Genomic DNA, 25,304 nt, shown 5'->3' on the forward strand with positions numbered 1-25,304 from the left:
GTGGCCAAGCGGCTCATCTCATTTATCAGCAGAAATGTTGGAATTGTTTCTATAAAGAAATAAAAGGCGCTGCTTCCCCTTTGATCCAGCGAGGGGGGGCTGCTGGGGGGGGGGGGGGATTGTTTTGTTCCCTGGCGGGATCCGTTACCCGGACTCTGTACCTGCCCAGAGGGGATTTGGAAGACAAAGCGGCTCTCATTCATTATTCATGGGAGGGAGTTTGGGCCCCACAGCAGCTCCAGCATGGGAGGGGGCGGGGGGGTAACATGAGCCGTGATTGGCACTCGCACAACTATGTGCCCTTTTATTCAGCCTCTCATTGGCCCGGGACCCCTGCGGTGGTGAGAGGGTTAAGGCTGTATGAAACGGGGTGTCATCCTGTAACCCCACTTCATAACCTGGGCCCTTACTCCTTCCCCACCCCCAATGTATCCCTCATTCCCCTCAATCCCATAACCTGACTGCCCTTACAGTAAGGAACCCCTCCTATGCTGATGGTGAGATCCCCTTTCCTCCCCACCCCCAATGTATCCCTCATTCCCCTCAATCCCATAACCTGACTGCCCTTACAGTAAGGAACCCCTTCCTATGTTGATGGTGAGATCCCCTTTCCTCCCCCCCCCCAATGTATCCCTCATTCCCCTCAATCCCATAACCTGACTGCCCTTACAGTAAGGAACCCCTTCCTATGCTGATGGTGAGATCCCCTTTCCTCCCCACCCCCAATGAATCACTCATTCCCCCTCTCTTGGTAGGGAACCCCATAACCTGACTGCCCTTACAGTAAGGAACCCCTCCTATGCTGATGGTGAGATCCCCTTTCCTCCCCACCCCCAATGTATCACTCATTCCCCCTCTCTTGGTAGGGAACCCCATAACCTGACTGCCCTTACAGTAAGGAACCCCTTCCTATGCTGATGGTGAGATCCCCTTTCCTCCCCCCCAATGTATCACTCATTCCCCCTCTCTGGGTAGGGAATCCCATAACCTGACTGCCCTTACAGTAAGGAACCCCTTCCTATGCTGATGGTGAGATCCCCTTTCCTCCCCACCCCCAATGTATCACTCATTCCCCCTCTCTGGGTAGGGAACCCCATAACCTGACTGCCCTTACAGTAAGGAACCCCTTCCTATGCTGATGGTGAGATCCCCTTTCCTCCCCACCCCCAATGTATCACTCATTCCCCCTCTCTGGGTAGGGAATCCCATAACCTGACTGCCCTTACAGTAAGGAACCCCTCCTATGCTGATGGTGAGATCCCCTTTCCTCCCCACCCCCAATGAATCACTCATTCCCCCTCTCTTGGTAGGGAACCCCATAACCTGACTGCCCTTACAGTAAGGAACCCCTTCCTATGCTGATGGTGAGATCCCCTTTCCTCCCCACCCCCAATGTATCACTCATTCCCCCTCTCTGGGTAGGGAATCCCATAACCTGACTGCCCTTACAGTAAGGAACCCCTTCCTATGCTGATGGTGAGATCCCCTTTCCTCCCCACCCCCAATGAATCACTCATTCCCCCTCTCTTGGTAGGGAACCCCATAACTTGACTGCCCTTACAGTAAGGAACCCCTTCCTATGCTGATGGTGAGATCTCCTTTCCTCCCCACCCCCAATGTATCACTCATTCCCCCTCTCTTGGTAGGGAATCCCATAACTTGACTGCCCTTACAGTAAGGAACCCCTTCCTATGCTGATGGTGAGATCTCCTTTCCTCCCCCCCAATGTATCCCTCATTCCCCCTCTCTGTGTATGGAATCCCATAACTATATTTGGTATAGTAAATATTAGTGGCACAGCGGTGATGCCAGAGCCAGCCTGGGGTGGGGCGCCTGAGTCCATAATAAATAGGTATGTATAAAACATGGCCTTTCCATAGTGAGACAATGATACCCCGGGGGGGGGGGGGGGAGTGTAAGCCGAGAGCCGGCGCTGGGGGCACATTATACGGCACTGACCTGGATACCGGGAATGTCCCAATAAGGATTTACAATGCGCTGCTGTCAGGCTCAGCTCACTTATCTGTACAGCGTCGCTTTTATCCCGCTATTATGTGCTTAATTAGCCTTCCTGCCATTGCCAGCGCCTTTCTCTGCCCCTGGGCAAAGAGCAGCTAGAGTGGCCCAAGGTAGGCACAGAAGGGGTTAATGAACCTACTGACCTCTGTCCTGAACAGGCACTGAAATCCCCCTGCCATAATCCCTTTAATTAGTGCTGTACTTAATAGGGCAGCTCAGCCTGAAGCCCTGCTGTCAGTGGGAACGGGGAAACTCCCTATCCGTAAATCTGAGACATTCTCAGCCACTGTCATTCCCCCCCAGGGAAAATGTGGTGGCCCAGTGGCAAGGACTTTACTATTTGCCAGTTATTGGGGGTTCCCTTCTTGTACCCCACTTGTCCCCCCCCCCCCCCCCCCCCCCGTGGCACAGGAGCTGTATGGGATCTCTGTACGCAGAAGAGGTTTCATTAAAGGGCAAGTGTCTCACTTTTTCCTGGAGGTTGGGCAGTTTCCGTAGAACAAAGGGTGAATTGGTGGCAGTGTCTTTTTTCAGCCTTATCTGCTGAGATTGGGTGCAAATCACGTTTGTACATGGGGGGGGGGTTGCTTTTCAGTTTAGGGGAGGTTTCTGGGAGGGTAAATAGGAGAGATTTAGGGGGATATGTAACAAAGGGCAGAATCTCAAGCAACTTGCTGCCTTTGTGCTCTTAAGTGGCAGATGAAGGAATTGCCCCCCCTCAGTGGTGGGGATCAGCCCTGGCCCCGGTGTCCCTTCCCCCAATACAGAATATACCTCCCTGTGTGGATTAAGGAGCAGCTTGGGGTATGTACAAAGCATTTACCCCTCAGGGTATGAGAATGCACAGGGTGCTAATAAATAAGATGACACCCCCTTTATACCCCACCCGTGTCAGTGGGTGCCCCGAGTGAGCCCTAAGGGAGGGTCACGGTTCATTAGAATAAAGAGCATTGATAACAGTAATGATCCAGGCTTTTATATTTGCCCCCAGCAGCCCCACCCCCCATCTTGGACCTTATAAGGCCATCTTTTGTGTGTCAGTGGCACTGCACATGCTCAGTGGGCTGCAGGGAAGGAGCTAAGCTTCGGGGGCGTGGCAAATCATGAAGCAGGAAGTGAGGTCATAGACGCTAATGCCACAGAGCTGATGGTTATATTCTGATGCAGACTGAACTGGTTTCTACACCACCATGCAATGTGTCTCTGAATTCATTGTTATTCAGCCTTGTGTTGTGACTGTTGTACTATTATTATTATTATTGTAGTTATGTACATAGCGCCATTGTTCCCTGTAGCAGCTTACAGAGTTTAGAGATACAAAGCCTAATGCTCCTCCTGCCCAGGTGCCTGACAGCGCCCAGAGCCTGTACTGGGAATCAGCGCCCAGAGCCTGTACTGGGAATCAGCGCCCAGAGCCTGTACTGGGAATCGGCGCCCAGAGCCTGTACTGGGAATCAGCGCCCAGAGCCTGTACTGGGAATCGGCGCCCAGAGCCTGTACTGGGAATCAGCGCCCAGAGCCTGTACTGGGAATCAGCACCCAGAGCCTGTACTGGGAATCAGCGCCCAGAGCCTGTACTGGGAATCAGCGCCCAGAGCCTGTACTGGGAATCAGCAGCCAAACCATTTACACTCCAAAGTGCTTGGGTCATAACCCTAATCATAACCTCAACCCCAGTTATAACCCTAATCATAACCTCAACCCCAGTCATAACCCTAATCATAACCTCAACCCCAGTCATAACCCTAATCATAACCTCAACCCCAGTTATAACCCTAATCATAACCTCAACCCCAGTCATAACCCTAATCATAACCTCAACCCCAGCCTTAACCCTAATCATAACCCTAACCCCAGTTATAACCCTAATCATAACCTCAACCCCAGTCATAACCCTAATCATAACCTCAACCCCAGTTATAACCCTAATCATAACCTCAACCCCAGTCATAACCCTAATCATAACCTCAACCCCAGTCATAACCCTAATCATAACCTCAACCCCAGCCTTAACCCTAATCATAACCCTAACCCCAGTTATAACCCTAATCATAACCTCAACCCCAGTCATAACCCTAATCATAACCTCAACCCCAGTCATAACCCTAATCATAACCTCAACCCCAGTCATAACCCTAATCATAACCCTAACCCCAGCCATAATGCTAAACCAAACCCTAATCAATCTCAATACTAATTGGATAAAACATCATTGTTGACCTTATGGGGCCATGTGGTAACTGCTCTTACCCCCAGTTGGTCAGATATCAGCCAGAAGGGCAGTTGATGGGGCCCCATACAAGAGCCAATAAGCTTCTTACAATTGCTCATCCCCCGACAGCCCTATGTGGCAGTCTCTCCGACCCACAAGAGGAAGGGGCAGCTAGACCTCTAATTGCCCCCTGTGCTAGACATCTATAGCTGCCCATACACGCTGGGGCATTCCATACTGATCCAATCTTTTGCCCCCGGGGCTGACAATCACATCACACTGGGGCCTGTGCAGCCCTGTAGGAAATAGATTGTATGTGTGGCCCCAAAGTGGCCCTTGCCCCCAGCCAACCTGACTGATAGGTGGCCAAGCCCTGACCCGGTAGCAGCCCCTTATTCTGGCCAATACCCGGCCTGCTCAGGGACATTATACAGGCCGGGCCCTCAGTGTGGCCCCGTGGGTGCAGGAACAGAATGGGGCCTTTGTCGTGTAACAATCACATCCCGGGACAATGGGTTATTTTTGTTCCCCTGTGTGTGGGTCCCGGGCGACTCGGGTTTCTCCGAGGGTTATTGCCCCCAGGCCCCGCCCTCGTCATGCTATGTACTAACATTCGCCTGTAACCCTTTCCTCCCTGAGCTGTGGGGCCTGACTGCACGGCGTGAATATCTGCACTAATTAGCAGCCCCTTAGCTCCACCCACATTCTTTGCCCCCCCCCCCGCCCCCGCTGCCAGCATTGGTCGGCTTCTGTCTGAGGGACATTTGCAATGAGCCAGATAGCCGCTTCCTGGAGCCCCACCTTCTGGCCATTCCTGGGCATTACTTGTGAGAGGCACAAGCATTATGGCAGCTTCCCGGCCCAGAAACAGCGAATATGAACTGATACTGTTGCTAAGGAGAAGGAGGGGAAGCGGATCTGGTACCGCAGGGGTTCGGGCCCATTAGCAGATTGTGTATAAATAGAACCAGCAGGAGGTTAAAGGGAAGGTTCAGTTGTGCGCCTGTGGCTCAGGGCATTATGGGAAACAATGGAGGCTGGGAAGGCTGAATCTGCACCTCTTCCTGTTCATTTATTCAATTAATGAGCTTTCCCTTTAATTAAAAGTAAATCTGAATCCTATTGGTGCATCCCTCGGCCCAAAGCGCTGCCCATTGCTTCGGCCAATAACAACACGTTCCCTGTGTGGCTCCTCACTGGCCGACTCCCCGGGGCCCCAGCGCTGTATCTCAGTGAGATTGGGGGTCACCCTGCTGATATTTATATGGGAAGCGCCGCAAGGGTTAAACCCACACGGGTGTCACATGACCTTTTGTTTGGGTTCTGCAACAACGAGATTAGCCCCTCCCCAAACTCTATCTGCTGCAACCTGACTGCCCTTACAGTAAGGAACCCCTTCCTATGCTGATGGTGAGATCCCCTTTCCTCCCCACCCCCAATGTATCACTCATTCCCCCTCTCTTGGTAGGGAACCCCATAACCTGACTGCCCTTACAGTAAGGAACCCCTTCCTATGCTGATGGTGAGATCCCCTTTCCTCCCCACCCCCAATGTATTACTCATTCCCCCTCTCTTGGTAGGGAATCCCATAACCTGACTGCCCTTACAGTAAGGAACCCCTTCCTATGCTGATGGTGAGATCCCCTTTCCTCCCCACCCCCAATGTATCACTCATTCCCCCTCTCTGGGTAGGGAACCCCATAACCTGACTGCCCTTACAGTAAGGAACCCCTTCCTATGCTGATGGTGAGATCCCCTTTCCCCCCACCCCCAATGAATCACTCATTCCCCCTCTCTGGGTAGGGAACCCCATAACCTGATTGCCCTTACAGTAAGGAACCCCTTCCTATGCTGATGGTGAGATCCCCTTTCCTCCCCACCCCCAATGTATCACTCATTCCCCCTCTCTTTGGTAGGGAATCCCATAACCTGACTGCCCTTACAGTAAGGAACCCCTTCCTATGCTGATGGTGAGATCCCCTTTCCTCCCCACCCCCAATGTATTACTCATTCCCCCTCTCTTCGTAGGGAACCCCATAACCTGACTGCCCTTACAGTAAGGAACCCCTTCCTATGCCGATGGTGAGATCCCCTTTCCTCCCCACCCCCAATGTATTACTCATTCCCCCTCTCTTGGTAGGGAACCCCATAACCTGACTGCCCTTACAGTAAGGAACCCCTTCCTATGCTGATGGTGAGATCCCCTTTCCTCCCCACCCCCAATGTATCACTCATTCCCCCTCTCTTGGTAGGGAACCCCATAACCTGACTGCCCTTACAGTAAGGAACCCCTTCCTATGCTGATGGTGAGATCCCCTTTCCTCCCCACCCCCAATGAATCACTCATTCCCCCTCTCTGGGTAGGGAACCCCATAACCTGATTGCCCTTACAGTAAGGAACCCCTTCCTATGCTGATGGTGAGATCCCCTTTCCTCCCCACCCCCAATGTATTACTCATTCCCCCTCTCTTGGTAGGGAACCCCATAACCTGACTGCCCTTACAGTAAGGAACCCCTTCCTATGCTGATGGTGAGATCTCCTTTCCTCCCCACCCCCAATGTATCACTCATTCCCCCTCTCTGGGTAGGGAACCCCATAACCTGACTGCCCTTACAGTAAGGAACCCCTTCTATGCTGATGGTGAGATCCCCTTTCCTCCCCACCCCAATGTATCACTCATTCCCCCTCTCTGGGTAGGGAACCCCATAAACTGACTGCCCTTACAGTAAGGAACCCCTTCCTATGCTGATGGTGAGATCCCCTTTCCTCCCCACCCCCAATGTATCACTCATTCCCCCTCTCTTGGTAGGGAACCCCATAACCTGACTGCCCTTACAGTAAGGAACCCCTTCCTATGCTGATGGTGAGATCTCCTTTCCTCCCCACCCCCAATGTATCACTCATTCCCCCTCTCTGGGTAGGGAACCCCATAACCTGACTGCCCTTACAGTAAGGAACCCCTTCCTATGCTGATGGTGAGATCCCCTTTCCTCCCCACCCCCAAATGTATCACTCATTCCCCCTCTCTGGGTAGGGAACCCCATAACCTGACTGCCCTTACAGTAAGGAACCCCTTCCTATGCTGATGGTGAGATCCCCTTTCCTCCCCACCCCCAATGTATCACTCATTCCCCCTCTCTGGGTAGGGAATCCCATAAACTGACTGCCCTTACAGTAAGGAACCCCTTCCTATGCTGATGGTGAGATCCCCTTTCCTCCCCACCCCCAATGTATCACTCATTCCCCCTCTCTTGGTAGGGAACCCCATAACCTGACTGCCCTTACAGTAAGGAACCCCTTCCTATGCTGATGGTGAGATCTCCTTTCCTCCCCACCCCCAATGTATCACTCATTCCCCCTCTCTGGGTAGGGAACCCCATAAACTGACTGCCCTTACAGTAAGGAACCCCTTCCTATGCTGATGGTGAGATCTCCTTTCCTCCCCACCCCCAATGTATCACTCATTCCCCCTCTCTTGGTAGGGAACCCCATAACCTGACTGCCCTTACAGTAAGGAACCCCTTCCTATGCTGATGGTGAGATCTCCTTTCCTCCCCACCCCCAATGTATCCCTCATTCCCCCTCTCTGGGTAGGGAACCCCATAACCTGACTGCCCTTACAGTAAGGAACCCCTTCCTATGCTGATGGTGAGATCTCCTTTCCTCACCCCCCCAATGTATCACTCATTCCCCCTCTCTGGGTAGGGAACCCCATAAACTGACTGCAAATACAACTAATATCACTATGGGATTGGCTTTCCTGCCTGCAAGGGGTTAATGCTGAGGTGAGACCTGGGAGTGGGGGGTTCTGCCCATAGGAGAATCACATGCCCGACCTTGGCACTGCGCTCGCCCCGCCCGCCTGTGAGAATTGTTGGCCGAGCGGCAGATATTCCAATGGAATGTCAACAGGGGAACTAATTCAGATCCGACCCCCCCGGCGCTTGGGCTTCTCTGTTTGTGCCCCCCCTGCCGGCCCAGAGCTGCCACTGGCCCTATAGGAACTGATATCTCATTGCATTGTTTATGGGGGGAGACAACAGATTTTGTAACCTAATTACACATGGAAACCAAATAACCAATGAGAATTCTACTTAATTATAGATGCAGTAGAAGTGACCAATGAGAATGCTGATTCCCTGCGTCAGGCCCCTTGCTGGTACCTTACATATAGAGATAATGATGGCATTTTCCCTTCATTATAGATGCAAGAGAAGTGACCAATGAGAATGCTGATTCCCTGTGTCAGGCCCCTTGCTGGTACCTTACATATAGAGATAATGATGGCATTTTCCCGTCATTATAGATGCAAGAGAAGTGACCAATGAGAATACTGATTCCCTGTGTCAGGCCCCTTGCTGGTACCTTACATATAGAGATAATGATGGCATTTTCCCGTCATTATATGGCACAGGAATCAGACATGGGGATAAAGGGACAGACTTGTTCAGTGCTGGGAACCTTTCCCCTTCTTTCCAGTCCTTGTGATACTCCCTGGGAGGTGTCCAGCACCCATGGGTGCCAGGTCACTTTCCATAAAGCATAAACCCTGGGAACAGGAGGAGACCATTCAGACTGTGGGGGGGCTATATATTACAGGGATGGAATGTTCTACTCTCTCGGTAGCAATAGGGGGGTTTGGCCGCTGACCTGCCCGTAACCCGGGGCAGAGGGTCTCGCTGCAGACTATAAAGCCATTGTTTGGGGTCCGTCTCTCACAGGTGAAAACTGAGATTCCAACTGAGCCAACAGGAATGTGTGCGAGTCGCAGACTTCACCTTTCATTTCAGTTTTGGGGGCAATAAAGTGAGGGGGGGGGCACTTGGTACAACAGACACATTGTACACTCGGCGCTGACAGTTCCTTTGTAATTGGATCAGGTAGAACTCCCTGCAAACCTCCAGCCGCTGGGACTGAGACCCTTGTATTATCCGCAACTTGTCCCCCCACATCCTCCAATTGCTGCGGAATTTTATGGCCTTGTAACCCTCCGCCCCCCTCACATTCATGAGAAACACTCAAACACACCCCCCCCAAGGTTGCTGGGAGTTGTAACTGAACTAGAGGCTCAGCATTTTGTCTGTTTATTTGTACCTGTCCTGGAAAAAATCTTGTGTAGACAGTGGCAGACAGAGGAACAGCAGCAACTGAGCGTTTTGCAGTAATGGGGGGAATGGTACTGGCCTGTTACCCTTATTGTGTGTCAGGGGGCTTTACCCTTAAAGGGGAACTAAACCCTGCGGCACAGCGCGGCTCAACCAAACCTTACTCAGCTGTTACTGGACTACAAATCCCAGAATAATATAACATATAATGAAGGGTGAGGCATGCTGGGAGCTGTAGTCCAGCAACATCAGGGTTGGATTCTTAAAGCAATATTGCCCAATAAAACTTTCCCAGCTCTCTAGGGCCAATTAATATGCAAAAGAATCCCCCAATGAGAATCCCAGCTGATGTGAGTAAATCCGGCTCCCTGTTCTCTGTTCCTGCAATTGGAGTTGGGAGCAATAAGCACAGTTTCCCAGCACTGAACAAGTCTGTCCCTTTATCCCCATGTCTGATTCCTGTGCCATATAATGACGGGAAAATGCCATCATTATCTCTATATGTAAGGTACCAGCAAGGGGCCTGACACAGGGAATCAGCATTCTCATTGGTCACTTCTCTTGCATCTATAATGAAGTAGAATTCTCATTGGGGAATTGGTTTCCATGTGTAATTAGGTTTTTCATCAACTTCTATAGAAAACTAGGGGGCGCAGTGGGGCAGCTTTACGGTTGGGTTTAGTTTCCCTTTAAACAGTTTTCATAAACAAGTCGGTTGCCATGACAATGTCCCAAGTAACAAAGATAACAGAAAATCATAAATAATCTACCTACAGAGATGTTAGAAAGGAACAAGACAAACAAGTTAGTCACTCCTGCCATCTAGTGGCCAATAGAGAGACTGCAGCCGCTCCTGGTGCCGCCGTGAGTTGGATTTCATTTATGGCTTCTGTGTTACCTTTAGTAGGTTAAGGAATGGCCAAGTCTAAGCAACTTTTCAATTGGTCTTCATTATTTACTTAGTACAGTTTTTGAATTTGCCTTCGTCTGGCCTTTTCCAGCTTTCAAACAGGGGTCACTGACCCCGGCAGCCAAACTACTATTACTCTGTGAGTGTCCAGTTGTGTTAGTGTTTATTCTTTCCTATTCAGACTCTCTCCTATTCATATTTCAGTCTCTCAATGCAACTCTAAGCTGGTTGCTAAGGTAATTTGGACCCTAGCAGCAACAATTCCACACTGGAGAGCTCCTGAACTAAAAAAGAAGTTAAAAAAAAAAAAAAAACTACCAATAAGGGGGTGTGTCCAATATGGTGTCCTGATCGGTCACAACCAACATTGGCTCCGAGCACCAATCAGTCCTCCTGACGGTTTTTCAACACGGTGCTTGCTGATTGGCCCCCTGAACTTGCACTAAACCCATCTAGTGCGCTCAGGCCAACAATGGGGAGACTCTCACAAAGGGCCCACTTGGGAAGGTTCCACTAGGCCTCTTCCACCAGGGACCCCCCCCCCCCACGCCCTTTTCTGCTCAAGTTACTTAATTATAGAGACTGGGACTCCGCACTTAGGCAGCAAAGCTCAGAGGCCCCGGCCTGTCTAATGGCGCCTCCATGTCTCTCTCTCCAGACTTCTCTCCAAAAAGAGAGCGCAACATACTCAGCTGTCAAAAAATGGCTCCGGGAAGCAAATGTTCCCTACAATACCCTGTACCCTGCCATACCATCTCCATGGAACTGTCGAGCTTTGCTACAAGATCAGCCGCCCCGGGGGGGGGGGGGTATGAGCCACATACGGCTTCTACCAACAGAATAAAGTGGCACGGGGCACCAACCCCCTGAACCACCCTTGGCTTCTTGCAGAGGGACCACCCCCCCCCCCCCCCCCCAGGAACGGCTACTACAGAATTCCCACACCAGATACCATTAAAGACTCTCTCTTTGAGTCGTACACTAGATCTGCACTGGGGTATAGTGCCCTCCCACAGCCTAACCCCCCTGGAGAAACGGGCAGAACGTACCACTTGCTAAACCATATGGCCACCTACAATCTCACCTACCGGATGGATGGGCCCAATGTTATTACATGTTCAGCTCAAGGTTGTTTACAACGTAGGGAGCACTCACCGGGTAGTTCCGCATCAATAGCGTCCCGTGCTGGCACATCCAAAAAAACGCCGCCGATCCAGGCGTAGTTATTGGCAAAAAATTATTGGGTAGGATGGAGCACGCCAGGAACACTTAATGAATAAAAATATCCTTTATTATAAACTTAAATTAAAACCATATTGTGTAACTCAGACCCCCCAGCTTAACGCGTTTCATGGCTCAAGCGCCACTTCATCAGAAGCTACAAACAGAGTCTCTCCCACGCCAATCCCTTAAATGCACACCTAAGTCCACACCCCCTCATGTGCTATTAACCTCACAGGTACCAAACAATTCCATTAAATGTATTGAAACCAGTTAACCTTTCAAAAATGAAATTAAAGCCCATACGTATAAAGCCATTGAGCTATATTATGCCCTAAAAGTGAAGTTAATTCTATGTGAAACATTTATAAATATACATATATATTAATTGGCCAAGTATTCATCATGTAAAATTTAAAATTTGCGGGTATACATGCCACTCACCCAGTTTATAACTAACCCACCAACACCTAGTGATATAAAAACATGTGCATATCTTAAAACCACAATATGAGTCCATACCTATATGGACATAGAACCATGTTTCACATCAACCATGGGGTTTAATCTATATTAAACATTTATAAATACATATACTAAGTAAGTTATTACAAGACCCGGATTTATCTAAGGTCCTGGATGAGAAACCCCGATTTATTTTTAAGAGGGCTAGGAATATCGCTTCATGGGTCTCAAAAAGCCTATATCTTACTGAAAATCAATATCAGAATCAGGGGTCTGCATGGTTGCGTTATAAGGGCACCTACAAATGCGGTAGGAGTAGGTGCAAAGCGTGCAGCCTAATTAAGGTATCTAAAATGTTTATGAGTTCTAATACAGGCTCTACTTATAACATTCCCCAATACTTTAATTGTCAGTCAAGGGGTGTGGTATATCTGGCCACATGTGAGTGTGGAGCCCAATACGTAGGCAAGACCATTCGGGGAGCGGGCACCAGATTCCTTGAACATATGTCAGCTATTGATAGGAACAATCTAAGGTCAGCTATAGCTAAACATGCAATTGAGAAACATAATAAGAGATGTAACATTACCTTTCAGATCATTGATAAGCCCAAACGGGATATTAGAAAGGGAGAATTGGATAAGAAATTATCCGAGAGAGAAGTGTACTGGATTTACTATTTAAGAACTATAGACTCCTTTGGTGGCCTGAATAGAGAATGGGAGGTCTCGTGTTACTGTTAATATTATTCATTAACTGGTTACTTATTAACTACTTATTTATCTTCTATTATATGTTTCTGTTGTATGTGTACTATGATTGTAGGGGCTTTATCGAGATATGGAGAGATGCAGATAGTATCATGTTATTGTACTTAATCTAATCTTTTAAGCACTGAGTTGTTCATTTGTATAACTGTATATGATCAAATTTGATTACTTAGTATATGTATTTATAAATGTTTAATATAGATTAAACCCCATGGTTGATGTGAAACATGGTTCTATGTCCATATAGGTATGGACTCATATTGTGGTTTTAAGATATGCACATGTTTTTATATCACTAGGTGTTGGTGGGTTAGTTATAAACTGGGTGAGTGGCATGTATACCCGCAAATTTTAAATTTTACATGATGAATACTTGGCCAATTAATATATATGTATATTTATAAATGTTTCACATAGAATTAACTTCACTTTTAGGGCATAATATAGCTCAATGGCTTTATACGTATGGGCTTTAATTTCATTTTTGAAAGGTTAACTGGTTTCAATACATTTAATGGAATTGTTTGGTACCTGTGAGGTTAATAGCACATGAGGGGGTGTGGACTTAGGTGTGCATTTAAGGGATTGGCGTGGGAGAGACTCTGTTTGTAGCTTCTGATGAAGTGGCGCTTGAGCCATGAAACGCGTTAAGCTGGGGGGTCTGAGTTACACAATATGGTTTTAATTTAAGTTTATAATAAAGGATATTTTTATTCATTAAGTGTTCCTGGCGTGCTCCATCCTACCCAATAATTTTCAGCTCAAGGTTGGACTGTTTCCTGGCTCTGTAACTGGGAGCCCAGTCTGCCCTCTAAAGACCCCTCATAACTCGCTTAATGTTCAGGGTATGAGGCCCACCCAAGTTCAGGGGGGGTAGGGTGGGGTTAAGGGAATTCAGGACTTGCCAACCTTACTGAACTTACCTGCCTCCATTGCTAAATGAATCCAATGGCCAACAGTAACTCTGATAGTCGCCAATCACTGTTAAATATTCTCTACTGGAACGTTGGTCTCAATTCCAAGTATCAGCGCAGCTTGGTCTTCAGTTATCAGAAGAGACCTTGGGAAGTCCTTACGCTCCAGGAGTCCTGGCTCTGCGGGAACCATGGGTGGGTTGGTCCTGCCGTTCCACTTACTCCCGGGGGGTTCAATCCCAGTGAGGGAACGTTTACAATTCGAACTCACCAAGTTGGTCTCTAACCAGTTATCAGATTGTACGAGCCGAGACATTGGTTAACCTTTAGGTTCCACCACCAAATAATGAATCTGAAAATGAATATCTGAATCCCCCCCGGCTCCACTTTGCCTAATAGATTTTAATCCATGTACAGCCCCATCCCCCAATAGACTAAACGCTCACCCAAAGCCCCACAAGACGTGGGCAATGCACCAACTCTATGCTCCCCCGGGACACATGGATATGGAGCCCCTAACACAACAAAGCTTCTCCTGTCACTCACAAGCCCACAAATCACTATCTAGAATAGACTTGGCATTAACTACCCCAGATATACTGCCTCTCCCTGGCCAAATACCCCACTCTCCCCAACCAATTTCCCATCACTTCCCTTTGTTATTAACACTTAGATGGCTCCTCCCCCCCCCATCAGCACATAGAACCTGGCGCTTGGGCTACGGTCTGGGACACATCCAAGGCGACTATGAGAGGGGCTCTAGCCCATAATAATACCAAAACCCAAGTGAGACAAGCAGAGGAGGAGCTGAGCCAATCAGAGAGAGACACTCTCTCCTACAATAACCTACTGCACGACAAAAATGCTCTAGAAACAGAAGAAACCCCCCTTACAAAGATGGCCGCCCTATATCAGTCCCAGTGAACCTTTGAAATAGGGGATACAAATGGCAAACTCCCAGCTTTCCTGGCTAAAGCCCAAACCTCCTGGGCAGTAGCACGGGCTCAAACCCCATTGTTCTACCAAAAAAGTTACCTTCCCCCCCCCCCCCCCCCCCCCCCCACTTATTAGGAATTCCCAATCTATAAAAGGCCTCACATACCAAATAGTAGAAAAGGTCTCGCTGATTGCAGATAACCTACTTATATATCTGGCTGACCCTGATGCATCTTTATTTGCTATTCAATCAATTTGGAGACTTTTCGGGACAAAATAAATTTGGAAAAATCGGTCCTTTATTCTCTAGACAATTCCATCCCCCCCCCCCCCCCACCCCTTGCAGCAGATATACTGTACCTCTTAATTGGGTCTCTTAGTATGTGGGCATCATAATACAACCCAGATTAGGCCAATATGTCCCCCACAGTTTAACCCCTATTATCCCTTCCCTCTCAAACAACAGAGAATTGGGCTTTATACATTGGTGCTTCCTCCCAAACAGGACCCTTCAGACTCTCCTTCTGGGCTCAATGGAAGGGATGAGTGAGTTCCCCCTATCGCCACAACAATGATCTCCCACAATTACCCACTACTCTCTCTGCCCCCGATAGGAACTGGATTGCAACTCAACAAAAAAGACCCACCGCTGCCTCTCCTGGGCTCCCATTGTGGGGCAACTCCCATCTTCCACCTCTCTGACACTTACAGGAGTCCATCTTTTAACCAACCCAGAACCTGAAATACCTTGTGACCTTCTGATAAATCCCACCTTTCCCCCCTACGAGCAAATATCCAACTCAAAAACGCACAATTCTACAGATACAACTTTTATTGGCCAATTCCCCTCCCTTAGAGCAGAACTCAGCCAGCTATGTATAGAGCACCCCCCCCCCCCCCCCCCAAGCCAGAAGCCCCTGTATCAGTATCCCATATCTACAGTCTCCTCTCTCTAAGCCCAAACCATTGGAACCAGTTAGACCCCGATGGCTTGTTGACATCCCCCAACTCACCTCACCTGAGGACTGGGAGGCACCAACCGGTAACGGCTATAATCATTTAATATCAAATAGGGACCGCCCTGTAATACACAATGTATACACCACAAACTATATACAATGGGAGGAAACCAGCCCCCCTGTTGCCCCAATGTCTCACCGTTTCATCCAGTCCTGCCCGGACATTGCTAGATACTGGCAGAGAATTCTTATGGTACCGACTGACTCCCCCTATTTGTTCTCCTTCCATTTCCCTCCCGGGAGCCCCAGAGGCCCCGACACTAAGCAGCGACTCCAGAACCCGGTACCAAACTCTGCTTTATGGCAGGAATATCTCTATGTACCGGGAGTCCGGCCGCCACACAACACAACATGGAGACATTGGGCAAAGCAGGGAATCCCTCTAATTAAACTTACTTCAGAAACGAGAGGAACACAATCTGAATTCGACCGGACTTGGACCCCGTGGATTGAGGCAGAACTGGGCCCGGCCCAACATGCGTCAGTCATTGCAACCTATATACCAGGCTAGGGAGCCAATAACAGAGGAGAATGTACCTTGTAATGTGTTTGGCAAACTTGCCTGTCTGTAAATAAAATTTACCTTTAAAAATAAAAAATGAAGACCAATTGCAAATTCTCAGAATATGACATCATACTCCGTTACCTCTAAGATGAACCCCCCCCCCTTTAATGGTCTCTCCCAAGCAATCACCAGCAGCACATTTTCATTGGATGCCCAAATACCCACTATACCCTCAGTGCCAGCTGAAATAGGGCAGGACCTGCCCATGCCCATCCTTAGTCCGTATCCTTGGAAACCCAAGTGGCCATATTGTGCCTGTAGCGATGCCCCTGTAACCCCTGCACTGCCTCAGTGTAATGAGATGTTTAGCCCAGGGCCATAGGGAGTCAATGGGACCTTGCTGATGATTGGCCGAGAGATGGGGGCGGAAACACACTGGGTCAGCAGAACCAAGGGCTCCACAGTGCAGTGAGTGGCACAGGATGGCATTGGCCCAAGGCCCCTCTGGTGCCAGTCACACTACCCAGCGCAACAGTTCCAGCCTCGCACATCAGGCAATAGTGTTACTGGCCCTTTAAGCCTGGGACATCTAGGGGTACAAACCCCGCCCCTAGAGGGAATCAAAGGGTGAAAATTCAGCTGTAAGTTTCCCAGTATCTGCCCTATGGCCCCAATCTGCTGGGAGACCTGCGGCCAATCACATGATCACCATTAGATACAGATATACAGTCCCACTAATAAACCCCCCCCCCGACCCCCCGCTGAGCCCAGCCAATCAGGAAAGAGACAAAGCAAAGGAATTTACAGAGACATTTTATTCTGTTCAGTTGGAAGGAGGAGGAGTTTATGCGACCAGGGCGGAGGCTGTGGAGGACTCGCTGGAAAAAACAAACAAAAAGATGAGTTTTTACCCTCAAAGCCAATCTTCTGTATGTCCCAATGGTGCCCGGCTCAGGGGGCAGCTACAGGGGGACATAATAGAGCCAGGCTCCGCCCCCAAGTAGCCCAAAACACCCATGAACTAATTATGCCCCCCCCACAGTCTCCCCAATGCTTTACTTGGTTCCTATAGAAAGTAAAAGCTCCTATAAAGGGGTAATTCTGCCCTAAACCCAACGCCCCCTATAGGCCCCCCCGCGGCACTTACTACTTCCAGTTGGGGGGGAGGACTCTCCTGGTCTTGTAGTAACGGGCCAAGCGGTGGATCCTGCTCTCAATGAGAATCAGCCGGAACTTGGCGTCCTTGTCCTGGAACGGAACCGGGAATTAAAGGCAAAAAGTGGATCGGATTCCCCCCCCTCACGTACATAACTACCCCCCCCCAGGGGTAAATGACACAGAATAGCAACCAATCAGGTTATAGGATAGAAGGGCACAAAGCGTTTCCCTACAGCTGAGTTGGCGGCAAACTAAACATAAGGGGAAGTAAACCCTGCGAGAGACGCCCGATGCTCTACATGGCGAATGCCCCGGCGCCGGCAGTCTCACCTCTGGGACACGGAGCTACGGAAAGAACAGCACTAAAGGGTCCGGCAATTACACCCGGGGCTTTATATGGGCACAGAACCTCTCAGTGACTGCTAATATCCTTATCATTTACAGTAGGGGGTACATTATCCCTTATAATACATGAGTGATACTCAGAGTTCCCTGTATAACTCAGCCTGCAGCCTTGTGCCTTTATATGGGGGGCACAGAACCCCTCAGTGACTGCTAATATCCTTATCATTTACAGTAGGGGGTACATTATCCCTTATAATACATGAGTGATACTCAGAGTTCCCTGTATAACTCAGCCTGCAGCCTTGTGCCTTTATATGGGGGGCACAGAACCCCTCAGTGACTGCTAATATCCTTATCATTTACAGTAGGGGGTACATTATTGACCACATAACACAGAAGGGGAGCCCCATAAAATGAAGCAATATATCTGTTCACTCAGTAGGAGTCGCACTGATGTGGAACAGAAGGGGGTGGGTGCAGGGAAAGCCACACCCCACATTACCTGACTTCCTGTATAAGTGAGTGGCAGCCGCAGGGACCAATGGGCTTGGGGCACAGAATGGGTCTAACACTAAGCTGTTCCTACAGCCCCCCAAGTGCTTTATTGAGCCTATTGGGCCCTGTCTAACCCAGTCCCATTCCCAGGGGCGCTGGTTCCGCTCACTCAGACATCCAAGGAAGGTTACAGTCCAACAGCAGGAGAACTTTCTGGTAGAAACTGCGAATGACTGGAAACCAATCATCACTGTGAGCTGGGGAGGGGCTAAAGCGAGAGACTCCACCCACAAAGTGCACCCCCATTGGAAAGAGATTCAATTCCCAAGTAGGAGGGGGAGGCAGTACAGCTGCAGGGGGCAATTGTACAGAACCACCCAGGGCTGGGGGGCGGGGTTACACCCCACTATACACACCCACCCAACCCCCACACTGGGAGCCAATGATAATGCCCGGCGGCAGCCAATTACCTTCCTGTTCCTCTCGAGGTGCTTACGCACGGCTACGGCTTTCTTGATCAGGTGGTAGAGATCCTCGGGCAGATCGGGCGCCAACCCCTTGGACTTCAGGATCCTCAGGATCTTGTTACCAGTCACAAAGCGAACTTGGGCAACACCATGTGAGTCCCTGAGGATGACACCTGGGGGCAGAAACGGGGGGGGGGGGGCGGTCAGAAGGATTAAGGGGTACCAGGTCCACATTCCCAGGGGCGCTGGTTCCGCTCACTCAGACATCCAAGGAAGGTTACAGTCCAACAGCAGGAGAACTTTCTGGTAGAAACTGCGAATGACTGGAAACCAATCATCACTGTGAGCTGGAGAACTGGGGAGGGGCTAAAGTGAGAGACTCCACCCACAAAGTGCTTTGTACAAACCCAACGATACCCCCCACTATACCCACCCGGGGGGGGCAGGGAAAACAAGGCCGTGCCTTTAGATTAGAGAGAAGGGCTAATTACAGGGGGGGCAGGAAGCTGAACGAGCCCCCCCAGAAGCAAATGGCGGATACATTAAGGGTATAGGACACCTGACTCAAAATAGGGTTTATTTTCCCTTTATACAGCTTTGACATCAAATATGGGTCTTTATTACACAGACTGAAAGAAAACCAAGATTGTCTGTGCTCACTGGAACCAACTCCCTTCCCCCTTAGGCTCACAGCGTCAGCCAACCCCTCCCCTCGTTCCACTGTAAAGCAATGGATTCTGGGACTTAAAGTTCCTCAAGTTTCCATAATGTGTAAAAGACAGCAGCTCTGGAAAGCAGAGGAACTACAACTCCCAGAATCCATCACTACACAATAGAACAAGGTGAGGGAAGGGCTGCATGACACTGTGAGCCTAAGGGGGTCAGTATCAATCTCAGGTCTGTGTGTAACAATAACGCAGGTATATTTATATCTGGCAGGTCAGGCAGTGTTTCTGCCCCTTTTCTACTTACCCCCCCCCCCCCCAACTGACTGAGCACATGTCACACAGTGGGGGGTATATTCCCTATAACAAGCTGTATAGGTGCAGCTACATAAATATTCAGTGCCCCACAGGGAGGGGAGAGACTTGCCCCAAACTCAGCCGGGGAAAGAATTATTTGACACTGTTCAGCACAAGATAAAACCAAAGAACTCACCGATCTGGGAGGGGGTCAGACCCTTCTTGGCCAGTTTGTAGATCTGCTCCTTGACATCATCGGAGGTCAGTTTCAGCCACTGAAAGGTAAGGAGTCGCCGGGAGTCAATACAGGGGGGGGTCAAAGGAGCTGCCGCCCGAGGAAGTCAGTTACTGGGGGGAGTCACAAGGACACGCCGCCCGGGTACGACTCTACATACAGGGGGGCGGGTGATAAAGGAGCCGCCGGGATTCGAATTAAGGGGGGCGGGATATAAAGGGAGAGCCGCCAGGAGTCACTACGGAGGAGGGGCTAAGGCAATTGCCGCCGCCGGGCAGTCATACCGGGGGGGGGTATAAGGACCGCCAGGGATCAGTACGGGGGGGGGGGATAAAGGTAAAGGCTCGCCCCTGTGATTGTGCAGTCAATACAGGGGGGGGTGAAATCGTAAGGAGCCGCGCGGGGGAGTCAAATACAGGCGGGGGGTATAAGGAGCCGCCGGAGTCAGTTACGAGGGGGGGCGGTAATAGGAGCGGCCTGACCGGGCTAGTCAAATACGGGGGGGGGATAAAGAGCCGCCAGGAGTCAGACAGGGGGGAAGGAGCCCGCAGGGAGTCAGCTACAGGGCGGGGGGGCGTAAAGGAAGCGCCAGGAGTCAGATAGCAGGGGGGTGAAAGAGCGCCAGGAGTCATACAGGGGGGGGGGTAAAGGAAGCCGCCAAGAGAGTCAGTAACAGGGGGGGGGGGTAAAGGACGCCAGGAGTCATACGGGAGTAAAGAGCGCCAGGGAGTCAGTACCACGGGGGGGGGGTAAAGGAAGCCGCCAGGAGTCAGTACATGGGGGGGGTGTAAAGGAGCCGCCGGAGTCAGTACAGGGGGGGGGTAAGGAAGCCGCAGGAGTCAGTACCAGGGGGGGGCGTACAGGAGCCGCCAGGAGGTTGTGCAGGGGGGGGGGTTAGGAGCCGCAGGAGTCAGTACGGGGGGGTAGGAGCCGCAGGAGTCAGTACAGGGGGGGTGTAGGCGCCAGGACGTCGAGTACATGGGGGGGGTAAAGGAGCCGCCAGTGAGGTCAGTACAGGGGGGGTTAGGAGGAGCCGCCAGGAGTCATAGCCAGTGGGGGGTAGAGAGCCGCCAGGAGTCAGTGACGGGGGGGGGGGTAAGTGTAGCCGCCAAGGAGTTCAGTACAGGGGGGTAAAAGGAGCCGCCGCGCTGTTCAGTTACAGAGGGGGGGAGTAAAGGAGGCCGCTGGGGATCAGTATGGGGGGAGGTTATTGTAACCTCACATGTAAATGAGGCAACAAGATGAGTGCAGGGAAAGCCACATCCCCACAGTATCAGTGAGTGGCAGCCGCAGGGACCAATGGGCTTGGGGCAAAAATTGGGTCTAACACTGAGCTGTTCCTACAACCCCTCAAGTGATTTATTGGGCCTGTGACTGCGCCCCCCCCCCCAGCCCTCGGGATTGTTATACTCGTGTTGTAATTGGGACTTGCCCTCCCCCACCCAGTGGTTCAGCCACCCAATGTAAGATATGGCGGCCCGGACTAGCCCAGCACTCTACGAGGCAGATATTTCACTGGATTCCGCTCACTCAGGACATCCAAGGAATGGTGACAGTCCACGAGCATGGAGAACGCTGTTCTGGTAGAAACTGCGTATGACTGCGAAACCAAATCATCACTTGTGAGCCGGGGAGTGGGAGCGGGCTAAGCGAGTAGGACCTCCACGCACAAGTGCGCCCCCCTTACCAGAAGTGGCACGAACTGATTTCATGGCACCTTCCTTGCTGATCCATGTTAACACTGGTATTGAGCCACCGCCAGCATTAGATAACCCATACGCACTACCCACGTACCAGCCCCCATTACCTGCCCACTGTCATGCAAGTTGCCCATGCATCACGGGATTACACCCCTGTGGGCAAATATTCCAAACAGTAATCTCGGCTGCACTGGCAACCCGCCGCCCCCAGGAACTGGCCACTTACATGGGCACACTGACGTCTGCTGCGGCCACCAGCTTAAATAACCCCCCCCCCCCCATCACTAGTGCTCCCATTACGCCCACAGCACCTCGGCTACCCCCAGGAATGCACTACCGCTGGGCCACACCTGGTCTGTAGGGCAAGCAACAGGCTTAAATTTAACCCCCCTCCCCCCTACTCGCTCCATTCACCTTGCCCCACCGCACCCCGGTACCTCCCCAGTCATGGCGCACTACCGTGGGCACACGATGCGTCTGTTAGGGCAGCACCAGCTTAAATACCCCCGCCGCCATAGCTAGCTCCATTACTGGCCCCCACCCAGCCCGGTTAGCCCCGGAAATAGCACTTACTCATGGGCACACATGTGCGCTCTGATTAGGGCACCCCGGATTCCACCCAGGAAATGGCCACTTTTTACCTTAAGCTTAACGTGGGCACACTGCGTCTGTAGGGCTGAGCACCAGCTTAAATACCCCCCCCCATACTAGCCCATTACTGCCCCACAGCACCCCGGATACCCCAGGAATGGCACTTACCGTGGGCACACTGCGTCTGTAGCGGCAAGCACCAGCTTAAATACCCCCCCCAACTTAGCTCCATTACTGCCCCACAGCACCCGGATACCCCCCAGGAATGGCACTTACCATGGGCCACACTGCGTCTGTAGGGCACACCAGCTAAATACCCCCCCCATACTAGCTCCCATTTACTGCCCCACAGCACCCCGGATTACCCAGAATGCGCACTTACCGTGGGCACACTTGCGTCTGTAGGGCAGCACCAGCTAAATACCCCCCCCCCATACTAGCTCCCATTACTGCCCCAAGCAGCACCCCGGATACCCCCAGGAATGGCACTCTGCCGTGGGGCACACTGCGTTCTGTAGCAGGCACAGCACAGCTTAAATACCCCCCCCCCATACTAGCTCCCATTACTGCCCCACAGCACCCCGGATACCCCCAGGAATGGCACTTACCATGGGCACACTGCGTCTGTAGGGCAGCACCAGCTTAAATACCCCCCCCATACTAGCTCCCATTACTGCCCCACAGCACCCCGGATACCCCCAGGAATGGCACTTACCGTGGGCACACTGCGTCTGTAGGGCAGCACCAGCTTAAATACCCCCCCCCATACTAGCTCCCATTACTGCCCCACAGCACCCCGGATACCCCCAGGAATGGCACTTACCGTGGGCACACTGCGTCTGTAGGGCAGAGCTGACTGGGACAGGCCCTTTCTGCAAAAGAAAAGCACAAGCGACTGTCAGATCCAAAGCCCGGGAGGGGATTCTGGGAGTTGTAGTACAACCGATACCTGCATTGTATTTACCAATTCCCTTGCAAAGGGAAATACCCCCACTGTGCCCATATACCCCTTACCCATCAGCCCTGGGGCAGCGAGTGCTACTGGGGCCCATTATCATACACACTGGGGAGCAGTAACCAATCAGCAGGCAGCATTTACTGGTCCCCTGGTTGCCATAGGTTACTGCTCCAGGGCAAACTTAGTGCCTTTTATTACATATGGGGGATTTATGTACAACACACGTTTCTATTGGTCAGGAACCCCAGATACATAGAGCTACACAGTATCTAGCAGGGAGGCTGCTGCGGGCAGTACTGGAGCCAATGCCGCCATGCTTCTCTGTACTTCAGCCCCAATATGAGCAGGGAGGGCAATAGTTACACTCCAGCCGGTTACTGGGGCTGCTGGGAGTTGTAGGAGTATGACAGGGCCCCGGCCTGTACTCGATAGGCCACATGTAGAGCCGGTTCCTATAGGGCAGAGCAGTAGGGAATGCTGGGTAGGCAGGTAACCCCCGGCTGTAGGTATAAGGACATGTGGGGCCCCAGCCATGAGGAAGCGCCTGCCCATCCCGGGAGCCCATAACGCGGGGAAAGGCCCCCCCATCCCACCCAGCGGGAAGCACTGAGGCCTCAGCAGCGGCTCCGCGTCCCCCTCACACCCCCCGGCTCCCCCGGAGCCTCCCCCCGGGCCCGGTCCCCGCTCTCACCCCGGAGCGTGCATGCGACCCATGATGGCGGCGGAAAAGAAAAGAGGGAGCGGAAGTGATCGGCACCAAGATGACTGCCCAGACCGGAAGCGCGTCTCAGAGAAGGCGGGAGTTCGGGGGGGGGAGGGAAATATCTGCGTGCCGAGCCTCGGCCTGGGGAAGGAAACTCGCTTCTGATTGGGTAGAAGTTATTGTGGGCGGGAACAGATGGCTCATTCCATGTTTAGCTTTCTAGCCCGGGCTCCGCCCTAATAGCCGCGATATAAGTACTGCACATGCGCCAAACTTCCCGTAGCCACGCCCCTAAGACGGACCACTGGCCCCGCCCCGTACAGCAAATTCGATCACTTGCTGCTCAAGTTCGGCCCCTTCGGAAAGTTCCGTCAGATTCAATTCTGCGCTTAATTACTGTGAGAAATGAGAGACGAGTTGGAGCGCAATTTTTGTTCCATCACAGATACTGTAGCCCCATTCTCCTCATCATTTGCCTCCCTGTCTGGTATTCCCCTGTACCCCAATAACTGCCCTGTACCCCAAAAACTGCCCTGTGCCCCAATAACTGCCCTGTACCCCAATAACTGCCCTGTGCCCCAATAACTGCCCTGTGCCCCAAAAACTGCCCTGTACCCCAAAAACTGCCCTGTACCCCAATAACTGCCCTGTGCCCCAATAACTGCCCTGTGCCCCAATAACTGCCCTGTGCCCCAATAACTGCCCTGTACCCCAATAACTGCCCTGTACCCCAATAACTGCCCATTCCCTCCCTGTGTGATACCCCTGTACCCCAATAACTGCCCTGTGCCCCAATAACTGCCCTGTGCCCCAATAACTGCCCTATACCCCAATAACTGCCCTGTGCCCCAAAAACTGCCCTGTGCCCCAATAACTGCCCTGTGCCCCAATAACTGCCCTGTACCCCAATAACTGCCCTGTACCCCAAAAACTGCCCTGTGCCCCAATAACTGCCCTGTGCCCCAATAACTGCCCTGTACCCCAATAACTGCCCTGTACCCCAATAACTGCCCATTCCCTCCCTGGTGTGATACCCCTGTACCCCAATAACTGCCCTGTGCCCCAATAACTGCCCTGTTCGCCCCAATAACTGCCCTATACCCCAATAACTGCCCTGTGCCCCAATAACTGCCCTATGCCCCAATAACTGCCCTGTACCCCAATAACTGCCCTGTGCCCCAATAACTGCCCTGTACCCCAATAACTGCCCTGTGCCCCAATAACTGCCCTATACCCCAATAACTGCCCTGTGCCCCAATAACTGCCCTGTGCCCCAATAACTGCCCTGTGCCCCAATAACTGCCCTGTACCCCAATAACTGCCCTGTGCCCCAATAAGACTGTCCTGTGTCACCCTGTGTGATACCCCTGTACCCCAATAAGACTGTCCTGTGTCACCCTGTGTGATACCCCTGTACCCCAATAAGACTGTCCTGTGTCACCCTGTGTGAAACCCCTGTACCCCAATAAGACTGTCCTGTGTCACCCTGTGTGATACCCCTGTACCCCAATAAGACTGTCCTGTGTCACCCTGTGTGATACCCCTGTACCCCAATAATACTATCCTGTGCCTCCCTGTGTGATACCCCTGTACCCCAATAACACTGTCCTGTG

At 51.4% G+C, this 25,304-nt stretch overlaps 1 protein-coding gene and 2 non-coding genes across 3 annotated transcripts; all 3 read right to left on the bottom strand.

The window, feature by feature from the left end:
* Window positions 1–16,872: 16,872 nt before the first annotated feature.
* rps13 (ribosomal protein S13) lies at window positions 16,873–23,703 on the bottom strand. The gene is given in 6 exon segments (NM_001016602.2): window positions 16,873–16,955; window positions 17,225–17,325; window positions 18,546–18,715; window positions 19,701–19,779; window positions 22,854–22,902; window positions 23,680–23,703. Coding segments are annotated over 6 exon segments (456 nt in total). The 5' UTR covers window position 23,703; the 3' UTR covers window positions 16,873–16,921.
* Window positions 18,241–18,331, bottom strand: LOC116410682. Its single transcript, XR_004222586.1, has one exon. It is a non-coding gene; the product is annotated as a small nucleolar RNA SNORD14 (small nucleolar RNA).
* Window positions 18,798–18,888, bottom strand: LOC116410683. Its single transcript, XR_004222587.1, has one exon. It is a non-coding gene; the product is annotated as a small nucleolar RNA SNORD14 (small nucleolar RNA).
* Window positions 23,704–25,304: the final 1,601 nt, after the last annotated feature.

The sequence above is a fragment of the Xenopus tropicalis genome, chromosome 4, assembly GCF_000004195.4.
Source record: "Xenopus tropicalis strain Nigerian chromosome 4, UCB_Xtro_10.0, whole genome shotgun sequence".
In the NCBI taxonomy this organism is placed as follows: domain Eukaryota; kingdom Metazoa; phylum Chordata; class Amphibia; order Anura; family Pipidae; genus Xenopus; species Xenopus tropicalis.